Source organism: Erythrolamprus reginae, chromosome 6, assembly GCF_031021105.1.
Source record: "Erythrolamprus reginae isolate rEryReg1 chromosome 6, rEryReg1.hap1, whole genome shotgun sequence".
Classification (NCBI taxonomy): Eukaryota; Metazoa; Chordata; class Lepidosauria; order Squamata; family Dipsadidae; genus Erythrolamprus; species Erythrolamprus reginae.
Genome location: NC_091955.1, coordinates 73,070,285 through 73,085,519, shown reverse-complemented (window position 1 = coordinate 73,085,519; position 15,235 = coordinate 73,070,285). Strand labels below are relative to the sequence as shown.

Here is a 15,235-nt window from a genome sequence, read left to right as displayed (position 1 = left end):
CAGTGTACAGTTAGAGCATGCAATAAAAATTGCAACTCTATGGCATGTATTAGAGAGCTTAAGAAAAAATATTAATTGCCTTATCACAAATTATATACTATTTATTACTCACAAAAGAAAAAAAGATGTAGGATTAACCCTAGTTTGCTTTTACTAAATATCTGGCTTAGGGCTGAATGAAAAGCACCAGGCTCTACCAATTTGTATCTTTCCTGGGTGCTCCTGTGGATGGAAAATGCAGTTTGTTAAGTAACTTGAATCCTCTCGCTTATGTTCCGATGGTGAATTTGCACTCATGCATTAACTTGCAAATTGGCATAAAGTCTGTTTTGTTAGCAATTTTCCTTTTTAACCATACTTGAGTGAACAAGTTCTCTCTCTTTAAAAAAAAGTGTGTATTCAACATTTCAGGTACCATTACTATGGCATTGCAGTGAAAGAAAGCTCCCAGTATTATGACGTGATGTATTCTAAGAAAGGAGCAGCCTGGGTCAATGAAACGGGGAAAAAAGAAGTAATCAAACAGACAGTGGCATATTCACCACGATCCAAACTTGGGACGTTGCTGCCAGAATTTCCAAATGTCAAAGATCTAAATCTGCCAACCAGCTTGCCAGAGGAGAAGGTGACGCTAGTAAAATATTCATTGGCTTGCTTTGGTCTCTGCGTTTTCTCGGTTGAGGAAAGGCTAACTTAAGTATGAAAAAGTGCCTCTTCAAAAGATTGAGTTTAAGAAGACTGGGACTTAATTTATTTTATTTTATTTTATTTATTTATTTATTTTGTCCAATACATAATACACATTGAAGAGAATAGATATGTAATAATATAAATAAAGAAAAGAATAGAAGAAAAGATATGAAAGTATAGGTGAACATATTTGAAAGGAAGAAAAGATAAATGAGATAAGGAGAGACAATTGGACAGGGGACGGAAGGCAGACTGGTGCACTTATGCACGCCCTTTACTGACCTCTAAGGAACCTGGAGAGGTCAATTGTGGATAGTCTAAGGGAAAAATGTTGGGGGTTAGGGGTTGACACTACTGAGTCAGGTAATGAGTTCCATGCTTCGACAACTCGGTTGCTGAAGTCATATTTTTTACAGTCAAGTTTGGAGCGGTTAATATTAAGTTTGAATCTGTTGCGTGCTCTTGTGTTGTTGCGATTGAAGCTGAAATAGTCATTGACAGGTAGAACGTTGCAGCATATGATCTTGTGGGCAATACTTAGATCGTGTTTAAAGCGACGTAGTTCTAAGCTTTCTAGACCTAGGATTGATAGTCTGCTTTCGTAGGGTATTCTGTTTCGAGTGGAGGAGTGAAGGGCTCTTCTGGTGAAGTATCTTTGGATATTTTCAAGGGTGTTGATGTCCGAGATGTGGTATGGGTTCCAGACAGATGAACTGTATTCAAGGATGGGTCTGGCAAAAGTTTTGTAGGCTTTGGTGAGTAGCGTGAGATTGCCAGAGCTGAAGCTGCGTAGGATCAGCATTTATGAAGGACTTGATTGCTCAGTGTACTTGAAACAAATAATTTCTCCCTGATTTATGGCATTTATCCAGTAATCTATCTAGATGAAAGAGGCTGTATCGTCTGTATCGGTTCAAAGTGCGTCAAAGATCCATGATTGGATTTTGCAATATTTCTTTAGTAAACAAAAACCACCAATTTAGCAAAAGTAGATTATGCAAAAAGGCAGGGGACCAATTCCTTTTCCTGGCATCATATCCCTAACTTAATTACAATACAAAACTGCAACTAGCTACTCTTGAGGAAGAAGTCACGTGCACTCAATATGTGATGGCACAAGTAGAATAATTTAATTTGGGCAAATGACTCAAGTACTGTGCTCCCAATCTTTCATCCTCCCTTAAATGCTTGTAACTGAGAAACCAATTTAAACAGATAAATTTATTTATTTTATTTATTTATTGGATTTGTATGCTGCCCCTCTCTGTAGACTCGGGGCGGCTAACAACAGTAATAAAAACAGCATATAACAATCCAATATTAAAACAGTTAAAACCCCTTATTATAAAACCAAACATACATACAGACAGACATACCATGCATAAAATTGTAAAGGCCTAGGGGGAAGGAGTATCTCAGTTCCCCCATGCCTGACAACAGAGGTGGGTTTTAAGGAGCTTACGAAAGGCAAGGAGGGTGGGGGCAACTCTAATATCAGGGGGGAGTTGGTTCCAGAGGGCCGGGGCCACCACAGAGAAGGCTCTTCCCCTGGGTCCCGCCAAGCGACATTGTTTAGTTGACGGGACCCGGAGAAGATCCACTCTGTGGGACCTAACTGGTTGCTGGGATTCGTGCAGCAGAAGGCGGTCCCTGAGATATTTGATGGACAGAAATTTGATGGACAGTTCGACAATTTCTCAAGGATAGGACTTGAGGGAGATTCAGGGTAATTAGAATTTTGAAGGAGTAACTTTCGAGTCCAGAATACTGTACATTTGGTGAAAAGAAGGCTTTCTGAAACATAACTCTCTGAGGCAAAGATGACACCCTTTTAGCAACTTGATCTGGATACCATGATATGTGGGTATTAGGTTAGGCTCTATCTGGATTAAGGTTTATAGTTACAGCTTGTGAGACCTGAGCTCGCTAACTAGTGTTTTTGTTGCCTTGAAGTTCTATCTATCTTCACTGCTAGGAATTTGTTAGGATTTGGAAACCATACTAGATTATACTAGAAATGTTACTGTTTTGAATTACGACATCCTTAATAAGAATTGCTCTTGTTTATTCTTCTAGGTATCTACTTTTATAATGATGTACAGAACACACTGTCAAAGGATACTTGATACTGTAATAAGAGCCAACTTTGATGAGGTTGGTAATGAAGTAAAAAGTTCTTTAGAGGATAGTTTTCATTCAGTTATGCCAGTGGTGAAATCTAAGACTTTTTCCTACCGGTTTCTGTGGGCATGACTTGGTGGGCGTGGTTTGGCGGGGGTCATGTGCCTGGATGGGCATGGCTATGCAGTCACGTGACTGGGGAATAAAAAGATAGAAACTCACTTTAACAATGTCCTGTTGGAGCAGAGTTGGATTACTAGACCATAAGATTTGCAAGATTCTGTTAATGCAGTGCTTCTCAAATAGCGGGGTGGGGCCTCCCGGGGGGCGCGGAGCGAGGCAAGGGGGGGCACATGTGACTCCAGGGAATATGCGTGGTCCCTCTCAATTGATTCCCCTAACCAAGAACAGGCTCCACTTGTGTTTTGTGGGGTTTACTCCCAGGTAAATGGGTAGTGCAGCCTTCCCAAGCCAATAGTTTGCTTGCAAACTATTTAACACTAAAACACTATATTAACACTAAAATTCTATTGGGGCCCAGATCAGGAGGTGCAAAATGTTTGCTTCTTTCTGTTCTGTCGGGCTCTCTGGTAGACTCCTCTCAAAAATTCACAGGTACAAATTTCAGACACACACACGTTTGAAAATTCAAAACAATGTTCTTTATAATGAAAAGTCACTTAAACTAAGCCCTCTTTTGGTATAGCAAAGAGCACTTGTCTCCAAACAAACTGGTAATTTGTACAAGTCCCTTATCAGTTCTGTGATACTTAGCTTGCAGCTGTGAGGCCATTCACAGTCCTCCCTCTTTCACAAAGTGAAACACACTTTGCCCTGGTTTAGTTTCAAAGCGGGGGAAAATCAGCATATAAAAGGTCAAAGTCAGTAAAACAGTCATGAAACACAATGATCAGATAATCCTCCACAATGGCCAAACCCACAGGCTGCTATTTATAGCAGCCTCACTAATTACCACAGCCCCACCCAACCACAGGTGGCCTCATTTTCTTTGATAATAATCTCTCAGTTGTTGTTGCCTATGCATCGCTCTCCTCATGCGTGGCTGTATCATTAACTCTTGTTCTGAATCCAAGGAGGAGCTAGATAATTAATCTCCTTCTGAGCTGTCTGCCACACTCTCCTCCTCCCTGTCACTCATGTCTTCTTGGTCAGAGGAGCCTTCATCAGCAGATTCCACTGGGGGGGCAAAACAGGCCTGCAGCATGTGGATGTCTCCCCCACATCCACAGTCCTTGGGGCAGGAGCTGGGCCAGAGCTAACCACAACACTTTCTAGGGGTGGCGTAACAGAAAATAATTGAGAAGCACTGTGTTAATGTAACCTCACAACAATTTATAAGTAGTTCATCTGGGCATCTCTCTTATCTGGACTATCTTGCAAGGCTGATGAGCAGAATCAAACCCAGTGGTACATAGACATGAAAGAAAAAAGACGGAATCTACCCTTTATTTGCTACTCCTTTTTTCCCCCCCCATCAGCAAACTGCCATGGGTGGAGTGTATCATTTGATGGTGTTTTGCAAAAAGAAAATCAGAAGTGTCTTTCTGCCATTCTACAACGTAGACAAATAACGATAAAACAATTACACATTCCATTTATTTCTTCTGTTTGGGCGCATTTCTAGGTTCAAAGTTTTCTTCTGCACTTTTGGCAAGGAATGCCACCTCACATGCTTCCTGTACTGGGTTCTTCCACTGTAGTAAATATAGTTGGAGTTTGTGATTCAATACTGTATAAAGCTATTTCTGGAGTTTTGATGCCAACAGTTTTGCAAGCATTACCTGATAGGTAAGTATATTTTATAGACTGATATTGGGGTGAGGGTATTGGTGTGAGTTCGCCTGCAACATATGCCCTTTATACAATTTAAATCAGAGGTCTTCAAACTTGGCAACTTTAAGACTTCTCTGGTTTAAATGAAGAATCTTTGTCACATAAATCCAAGAGAATATTTATGAGTAATATAACTAAATGGATTTGACAGAATACTGCAGATTGAGTTCAAATGTCAAGGAAGGAATGGTGGAATTTTTCCATTTTGGAATGAAGGACAAATACGTGGGCAATGTATTTAAAATATTCTGTACTTGCATGCTTCAGTTTTGAATTCTAATAATTTTACCATTCTGGCGGTCTGTTTAATACAATTGTAGCCAATGACATTTTTAATTTATCAGGTATTCTTCCTTAAAATTCTATGTTAAATAATGCTTTTGTGTAAGTGTTACCGATCTTCACTCCTATATTGTTTTCTATTCCAGCCTTCTCTAAATTAGTAGTTTATTGATGACTTCAATTTCATATTTCCCAACCAGAGTATCTTAAGGACTAGAACTTCTTGTACATACTTTCTTGAACCCTAAAACTGCTGAATGGTCTTGTAGCCTGAGAACAGTATTAATAAATGGTCCCCACTGTTCTGAAATGCCCTCAGCAATACAATATGTCTTGGGTGCCTGTTTTATTACTATTTGAGAGGCTGACAAGATAGATACAGTGTATTTTTTCCCTCAGTTCTTAACCATGAAATTTCCTAGTTAGCAATGGAATCATTTAATTCAATCTGTTTCAGGTATTCCTGCTAACTAAAGTAGATTACTTTACTGAAGTAGTTACTTCAGTAGTAGTAGCAGTAGCAGTAGCAATAACATTTATTTTTCTAAGTTTTAAACATTAAACACCACTGAAAATTAATGCTATGCAGTGATTATGGATCATAATTTTGAAAAGTGGCCTAGTTTTGAATAATTGTATATAAGAATTTTTTTTAAGATCTGGGGGAACAACAGAATCCAAGAATTTGTAGTTATTCATTTCAGAACTCTATAGATTACTTTTTTTCTATATTTTGGTGCACTTGTCCGATTCTGATTAAGTAGGTATAACATAATATATATTCTCAGTGCAATCCTATGAATGTAACTGGAAATTAGATCTCACAAAGTTTATTTAGTTTATTTTTATTTGTCAAAACGTGTACAGGATAATAGGTATGGTATAAACATAAATAAAAGCAAAGTAGGTACAGCGTTCCCTCGATTTTCGCAGGGGATGCGTTCCAAGACCGCCTGCGAAAGTCTAATTTCCGCGAAGTAGAGATGCGGAAGTAAATACACTATTTTTGGCTATGAATAGTATCACAAGCCTTCCCTTAACACTTTAAACCCATAAATTGCAATTTCCCATTCCCTTAGCAACCATTTAGATTATTACTCACCATGTTTATTTATTAAACTTTATTAAAAAAAATATTTATTAAAGGCAGACAAAAATTTGGCAATGACATATGACATCATCGGCTGGGAAAAATCGTGGTATAGGGAAAAAACCCACAAAGTATTTTTTTAATTAATATTTTCGAAAAACCGTGGTATAGACTTTTCGCGAAGTTCGAAGCTGCAAAAATCGAGGGAACACTGTATAGGTAAATTTGGACAATAGGACATTATGACAGGGATGGTAGGCACGATGGCGCAGTTATGCACGCCCCTTACAGACCTCGTAGAAATGGGGTGAGGTCAACTATAGACAGTCTAGGGTTAAAGTTTTTGGGGTTTGGGGAAGAAATCACAGATAGCTGAGAAACTGATGATAGATACATCAGGATAGAAAGATTTACTAATTTTGAACTATACGGTTAAGAATTGGAGAGCTGCACAGCAAATATTTTCCTGTTTTTTTCTTCAAAGAAAGACCCTCGGCGTATATTCCTGAAATAGTACTTTTCTTTTCAGCTTAACACAGGTGATCCGCAAGTTTGCCAAACAACTGGATGAATGGCTAAAGGTAGCTCTGCATGACTTGCCTGAAAACCTACGAAATATCAAGTTTGAATGTACGTGTTACATACTTTCTTAAAACAAGCAGAAAAATTGTTTGTGATGCTGCTACATTAAAGTTAAAGATATTAATCAAAAAATAGCATGACTCCTGGTACCTTCAGGAAAAGTTTTCTAGTAGAACTTTTTTTTAAAGTGCAAAGGTGTTTTTTTTTAATGAAGGAAACAGGTCATCAGGTAAAGAATTCAGTTCCCACTGAATTCTTGGTATGCATGAATGTGGTATGTGGTACGCAGCGGTGGGTTGCTACCATTATGACCTGGATCTACGAACCAGCAGCGGTGGTGGCGGGAGGCTCCACCCACTCGTCCTGGACACTTCTGCTCATGTGCAGAAGTGTAGCAACAAGATTTGAAACCCACTTCTGGTGGTATGGTAATATTCTTAATCGAATCAGTCCATTCTATGTTCTATGAGTAATTTTTTAAAAAGCCTGAAAAGTGGTTATAGAACATATATGTTCTGTGTTGTGGTTAAGATCTTATTCACCTATCTCAAAACATATAGGAGGATAGGGCAGGACTTACCAGTATATTTAAAGGTGGTACAATCTTAGTTTTTTAATCTACAAAATTTATTCTTCCAAAATCAGGATGCTAAAATGAAGAAAGTTTGGAATAACTATTAGATTTTATGTAAAAAAAGCTATTCAGATTTTGAAAACAAATACTTAGAATAAACTTGAAGGCATTATTTAATTTTATGTAAGGAGTAGTCTTTTGATGTCAAAAGAATATATATTAAGCAAAAAAAAAGCATTGGCAAATCCCCCTAAATGTTAAAATGCCATAAATTTCACATGATCGTAGCCATGATGTTGCCAAAAACATTTAGGACTTTTAGGAGATACTTTGATAACTTTTCAAAAGTTTCATTATGAAAAATTACATACATGCCTGAAAAAATAGTTGCTCTGTGCTCTTATGACTCCGACATGGTTTAAAAGAACACTAATCATCTCTAATTAATATTGTCAATTATTTCAGTAATATGAGTGTATGTCTCTGAGTGATCATAGTGATGAAGTCAGATTAGTTACAATTAATAAGTCTTCTGTCTTTGTGGGCCAAATTAAAAATTGGCTCATGAGATGGCTTGCAAATGCAAGCAACCAAGCGCCTCTGCTAACTATAGTCCGAGTCCTTTGCCTCTGGTGTCAAAGTTTTAAAAATGGAGACTATCAAATTATCCCTCCTCAGATTAAAAATTGATTAGCATGAATGATTAAAAGCATCTCTGTTGACGAGACTCAGAAAATGACCCATTGAACAACATGATTTTGAAATTTAATAATTTATTCAACTAACCCAAGGCATGTTTCTTTCCTCAAAATGAATATGTTTTAGTGTATGTTTTGGAATTGATTTTAGCAAAGGAGAGTTGCAACTGGAGAGATCAGTGTGGATTCTCTTCACTTTAGTGAAGTCATATAGTATGGGAGCTATTTGAACTTCTGTGGAATCTGGATGCTAGTACTGTACATACAAGCAATGCAATAGATTTCAGCATATATATTTTTACTAGTGGTAAAAAGTCTAATACTATATCTACAATATTAGGATTTACCCAAGAAAATATGGATATAAAGTGTCGTACTATTGACCAATAGATAAAGAGAGAGAGAGAGAGAGAGAGAGAGAGAGAGAGAGAGAGAGAGAGAGAGAGAGAGAGAGAGAGATAACATAACATGGATTTTATTCTGTGCATGGTCTTGCCAATATGCTTACATATTAGCAATAGCAATAGAGCTTAGACTTAGACAATACCACATTACAGTGCTTTATAGCCCTCTCTAAGTAATTTACAGAGTCAGCATATTGCCCGCAACAATTTGGGTCCTCATTTTATCCACCTCCAAAGGATGGAAGACTGAGTCAACCTTGAGCCTGTTGAGATTTGAACTGCCAAATTGCAGTTAGCCAGCAGTCAGCAAAAGTAGCCTGCAATACTGCACTCTAACCACTGCGCCATTGCGGCTTATAATATATATTTCATCTTCATTTGTGTACTTGCAGTCATTAATCATATACCAGAGAATCTTAGTTCACTTGATATCAATAGCACAGCCCTAACTATGAGAGGATGAGTTTCTATGGTAGATAATCTACTTCTTCAATTTTGGTTGGAATGGAAAGTGGAATTACTAATCCAGTTTCATCCAGATTGAGTCTGCAGATCTAAGATAGAATTGTTTCAGAAATGAGGCTGTTTTGATATTAGGAATCTAAGGTTACCTTTGACACTTCTAGGGAATAGCCCTATTAGAGATTTTCTGGTCATAGGAACTAGAATATCAGCACACACTAAACTTTCTGCAAAAGCTCAGAACTAAGGATAATTTTATTTCAATTTGATCATCAATAGATAACTTTCAGTGGGATTTAAGGTCATTGATTTTATTGGATAATTATTTCTATCACAAGTATTATTTTTTTTAAATGCCTAAAATATGGATATTCACACAACAAACATTTATTTATTTATTTATTTATTATTTATTATTATTTGTTTGTTTGTTTGTTTGTTTTTGTTTGTTTGTTTGTTTGTTTATTTGTTTATTTGTTTATTTATTTATTTATTTATTTATTTATTTATTTATTTATTTATTTATTTATTTATTTATTTATTTATTTATTTATTTATTTATTTATTTATTTATTTATTTATTTATTAGATTTGTATGCCGCCCCTCTCTGAAGACTCGGGGCGGCTAACAACAATAAAAAAAAACAATGTAACAAATCCAATATTAAAAAGCAATCTAAAAAACACCAATTTAACAGACTAATCATACAAACAAGCATACCATGTATAAATTCTATAAGCCTAGGGCCTGACGACAGAGGTGGGTTTTAAGGAGCTTGCGAAAGGCAAGGAGGCTGGGGGCGACTCTGATATCTGGGGGGAGCTGGTTCCAGAGGGTCGGGGCCGCCACAGAGAAAGCTCTTCTCCTGGGTCCCGTCAAATGACATTGTTTAGTCGACGGGACCCGGAGAAGGCCAACTCTGTGGGACCTAACCGGTCACTGGGATTCATGCGGCAGAAGGCGGTCCTGGAGATATTCTGGTCCGATGCTAATCATATAGATATTGTTGAAAGAAAAAGTTCTTACAAAACTAAATCAGTTAAAAATATGCTGTTATGTATGAGATATGCTATGTATTGTTTGTTGCCAAAGTAATCATTCCAGCTAACTACATAAATGATCTCCCTCCTTGTCAGTATCCAGAAGATTTTCTCAGATTCTTCGGAGGCAGACATCATTAAACCATCTATGTCAGGTATTTTATCTTTTTTTTGGTCATAAGTTTATTTTGTTCCTCAGCAAGCAAATATATGTTCTCAGATAAATTCTTAGCATGCATTTGAGAAATCAAAACATTTTCATGATTTGCAAAAGAGTTAAATGAAGCAGAAAAGCCCTACCTGCTTCTTTGTAGTTGACCTTAATTATTTCCCATATTCTGGAAAGAATCGCCTATCCACGATGACTAAGCTCTATATGCAATTTTTAGAACCCCAGAGAGCAGGCCTCAAATAATAGCTGCTAGGAAGCAAATGTAAAAGAGGATTTATATCCATTCATTGAATCCTAAAAATTATCAGACTGGTTTCTGGGAGATCCAGGATGCTGAACTAAATGTTAGAATTTTGATTACATCTGTAATACTGCTTCTGATATTTTCCCATTTTATAGACCTCTTTCCTTGCTGTTATCTGACTAGAGAGTTACAGAAAATTGTAAAGGAAACATGTTGAAAATAATATTTTCATTATCTTGTGGTCCCAGTTTTCCTCCAGCTTATCAATCGTTTATCTTCCCTTTTTGACCAAATAGAGATGTAAACAGTTCACAAGCACTTTGAATAAAATTGTCTTTCTCCAATATTTTGAACAGCTTCCAATTTACTATTACGTTGAAATCTTTAGTAGCAGCAGCAAAAAGAAATGTGGATTGTTTGTGAATCCACAAACATTGTTGCAGTGAAGTTCCCTTCAGCCTTCCTTGGGGATCAGCCAACTTGCCACCGCCAATTCACCATTGCTAACTCATCTCATGGCAGCTCGCCATGGGACAATTGAACAATTCAATTTAATTATTTAAATAATTTTTTAAAAATTAAATTTTGTCATTCACATTTTATTTTGTCTCTCCTTTTGCACCACTTCTTTAATGATTGTATTCCACCGTTTCTTTGATATTAGTGTAGCCGCCCTTAATGAATTAATTAAGTTTTATCCTGCAGCAAGTTGGCAGTTGGCTATGGTGAATTGTCATAGATCCACCTCCCTTACTAACTTAAAATACCAAATAGCATTTGTGTGGATTGAATGGAAATATAGGCATTTCTATTGAGTAAGTCCATTGTCATGCATGAAGGTCCCATCTCAGATTTGAACTACAAACACTCTCTAATGTTCCACTCCTGCCTCCCTTTCTATGTAGTTGTGACCAGTTTACTGGCCAAAATGTTGAAAGAAGTTCATTCAGTTACACTAGTATTTGACCTGATCTGAGATAGAGCCTAGTTCCAATATCGAAACTATTCTTCAAGTATTGTACTTATTATAGATGTGTGAAGATTTCAGATATTGTTTCAATTATTTTGAAATAGTGAATGAATGTACTATTTAAATCATTGCGATCATTTCAAAAGTGAAGGTCAAGATACAAATAATCTGAATTTAAGGGACTTAATGAAGAAACTGGTTATTCTCCAAATGACAAAAATGCCTTTTTCTCCAAATGAAAAGATGCAGAAGTATAGAATTTATTTATTTATTCATTCATTCATTCATTCAATTTTTATTCCACCCTTCTCCTTAGACTCAGGGTGGCTTACAACATGTTAGTAATAGCACTTTTGAACAGAGCCAGCCTATTGCCCCCACAATCTGGGTCCTCATTTTACCCATCTCGAAAGGATGGAAGGCTGAGTCAACCTTGAGACGGTGATGAGATTTGAACCGCTGACCTACAGATCTACAATCAGCTTCAGTGGCCTGCAGTACAGCACTCTACCTGCTGCGCCACCCCGGCTCTATTAAGAACTACTTTAAATTTAGAACTTCCACATGAGGTCTCTAATTTGTATTGGGAAAAGTTATACTCAAATTACTTACTGCACTCTATGACCTTTCCAAAATCCAAGGAGAAAATCACCTTAGCATAACCCTACCACAAAACCATATAAAGGGATAATATGATATTATCTACGGTAATAAACTCTAAGCTAATGAGTTGTTTAAATTGGATTACAGGCATCAAGAACAGTGATCCACAGTGCAGACATTACATTCCAAATGCTGGAAGACTGGAGGAATGTGGATCTTAATAGTATCACTAAACAAACACTGTACACCATGGAAGATTCGCAAGACGAGCACAGGAAACTTATAATACAATGTAAGACTATAGGACTTTCAACTAAGAGAAATTAGCTCCAAATGTAAACGAAACAGAATGTACCAGTATTATTGTTTCCAAAATCAGTTCAGATGATAAAAGATTCTGATCCCTACCCTCACACAACCCTCGTCTGAATGTAGTAATAGCACAGATGACATCAGAGAAATATTGGTTGCATAACATTTTCTTGCTTTCTGTTAAATTTCTCTTTGCTCTGTATCTATCACAATGCTAAGTAGAATAGGGGAGGACACTTCCACACAAGGGTTTTATTATGCAATTGGGGTATATTTACTAAAAGCAAATCCTATAATACTGTAATCCCTCGCTAGTTCGCGGTTCATCTTTTGCGGATTTGCTACTTCAAAGGGGGCTTAAATCCATTAAATCCATTGAAAATTTGAAATCCATTAAAATTCATAAAATTCTTCTACAGTTCTACTGTACTCTATTAAAGAAACTGGTAGCATATCACATGTGGTTCCAGCTGAGAAACATTATATAATACTGTTTAATGCAAAGGGTGGGTTTTAAAAGTCCAAATACTCGTTAAATACATAAAAAACTATTTTTCCTCTACTTCAAATAAATTCGTTTTTCACGGGTGATCTTGGAACGTATCCCCCACGAAAAACAAGGGATTATTGTATTTAATTGTTAAGCATGCATAAAGTTTCTATCTGAATTTCCTGTGATATTTCTGCCTCTTTAGATACAGTTGTAAAACTTAATGGTACCTAGATCATATTTCCTTAATACCACAGGAAAGTGGCTCACATGAATGGTAGCATTTCTTACTTATAACATCCCAAAAACTGTTTCCTCCAATTACCAGTTTACTCTTCCTTTTAAGTGAACTTTTTTTTGTATGATTACACTTTAGCTGTACTTTAAGAAATGATTTCATCTTTCAAACATTCCTTTATGAAACAGTATATTTGCATGTATGCCCAATTAATAGCTGTGCAGATTAGATTTCATTTTTTTCATTTCATTTCATTTTATTGGATTTGTATGCCGCCCCTCTCCGTAGACTCGGGGCGGCTAACAACAGTAGTAAAAACAACATGAGACAATCCAATACTAAAGAAGCTAAAAACCCTTATTTTAAAACCAATCATACATACGAATGTACCATACATAAATTGTGGAAGCCTAGGGGGAAAGAATATTTTAGTTCCCCCATGCCTGACGACAGAGGTGGGTTTTAAGAAGCTTGCGAAAGGCAAGAAGGTTGGGGGCTATTCTAATCTCTGGGGGGAGTTGGTTCCAGAGGGCCGGGGCCACCACAGAGAAGGCTCTTCCCCTGGGTCCCGCCAAACGACATTGTTTAGTTGACGGGACCCGGAGAAGGCCAACTCTGTGGGACCTAATTGGTCGCTGGGATTCATGCGGCAGAAGGCGGTCCCGGAGATAACCTGGCCCAGTGCCATGAAGGGCTTTATAGGTCATAACCAACACTTTGAATTGTGACCGGAAACTGATCGGCAACCAATGCAGACTGCGGAGTGTTGGTGTGACATGGGCATATTTAGGGAAGCCCATGACTGCTCTCGCAGCTGCATTCTGCATGATCTGAAGTTTCCGAACACTTTTCAAAGGTAGCCCCATGTAGAGAGCGTTACAGTAGTCGAGCCTCGAGGTGATGAGGGCATGAGTAACTGTGAGCAGTGACTCCCGATCCAAATAGGGCCGCAACTTTCCAAGTGCTCAGAAACTTGGACTGGAAGTTCCTTATATGGATAATAATCTCTGTGAAGAAGCCTGCACTTGATAGCAAGGCTGGACATTATCCTGAATGTTTCAGGATATTTCTGTTTCAAGGGGAAACACTTGCTGGTTACCATTTCAGTTCAGTTTTCAGAGTGAAGAAACATTGAATGAATTTTTAACTAGTACGGATTTAGTGTAGGACTCTGGTTACGACAAGGGAATGTTTCACTGATATGCAATACAGAAAAGAATTATTTTTAGAAACCTTACAAGGCTTTTTAAAAAGTATTAAATAAGATGGATGGAAGGCTGAGTCAACCTGTACCTGTCAAGATTGAACTCCTGTCAATGGGAAGAATTAGCCTGAAATACTACATTCTAACCACTGTGCCACCAGGGCTCTTTCAAGTACATCTCATAATCTCACTCAATCCCAGATAATAGGGGAGAAGTCAGATCTTAAGTGGTTTTGAGAAGGTTAAAAGAGTGGGGGCCTGCCAAGCCTCAGAAGGGAGGGTATTCCAAACAGTAGGGATTGCTATGGAGAAGGTGTAATTCCTAGGTCCTATAGGATGGCAACATTTAAGGGAGGGGACAAGAAATATACCCATTTATTCAATCTGGTAAAACAGGTTAGGTGCCCTTAGGCAGAGGTAGTTCTACAAATAACCTGGTCAATGAATGACCAATATCTATAAAATTTCAGTGGCAAGTATATTTACTAGTTGCCTCGAGAAGGGTGACATAGAAATCTAATAAATATAATATAATATATATATCATGTATATAAATATTATTATATCTTTGTATACCACCAATACGTACTTGACAAAACAAACAAACAAACAAATAAATAAGTACAATTAGAGGAACCAACTATGGAAGGGAGATCTACCATGATATTCTGTACATGCTTTTAGCATATATCCCATTGGCCAATACATTCTATATAGAATTACAGTCTATATAAACCTTTGACCTCATCCAAACAGATTCTTGTGTTCCCATTACTTTTAATGCGTTTGCAAGGCTGTGTGGTAGTTATGAAACACATCAGTCATGTTTATCTAGAAGTCAGTCAGCTTTTGTCCAGCCTTGAATAGAATTTTATTCATGTATAATTCAAAATATCTACATTTGTTTATGGGAAGGATGCTTGGGGTTGCAATTTAATAATGCCATGTTTTGAAAATGATGCAATTTATGTGTAAAATAAGATAATTTGCATAGTTGCAAAAAATAAAACATTTTTAAAAGTAAAAATACAATAAACCATACTTAGCGCTTATTTTCCTTATGTGTCCTTGAAGACAACCCCCGTGCCCAAATAATATCTAAACATCTCACACCATTCTTGAAATCACAGAAAAATGTGTTTTAGACATTGCAAATAATTGTTGCTGTATTTCTATAGAATGTTTCCTGATGGGAAGGTGTTGC

At 37.1% G+C, this 15,235-nt stretch overlaps 1 protein-coding gene across 1 annotated transcript in view; it reads left to right on the top strand.

The window, feature by feature from the left end:
- Nucleotides 1-15,235, top strand: part of RFX4 (regulatory factor X4) — a 50,606-nt gene that overhangs the window by 16,095 nt on the left and 19,276 nt on the right. Inside the window, exons 4-9 of the mRNA XM_070754835.1 lie at nucleotides 412-625; nucleotides 2,767-2,844; nucleotides 4,457-4,620; nucleotides 6,567-6,667; nucleotides 9,895-9,953; nucleotides 11,935-12,079. Coding sequence (XP_070610936.1) covers nucleotides 412-625; nucleotides 2,767-2,844; nucleotides 4,457-4,620; nucleotides 6,567-6,667; nucleotides 9,895-9,953; nucleotides 11,935-12,079 — 761 coding nt within the window. The remainder of the gene's footprint in view (nucleotides 1-411; nucleotides 626-2,766; nucleotides 2,845-4,456; nucleotides 4,621-6,566; nucleotides 6,668-9,894; nucleotides 9,954-11,934; nucleotides 12,080-15,235) is intronic.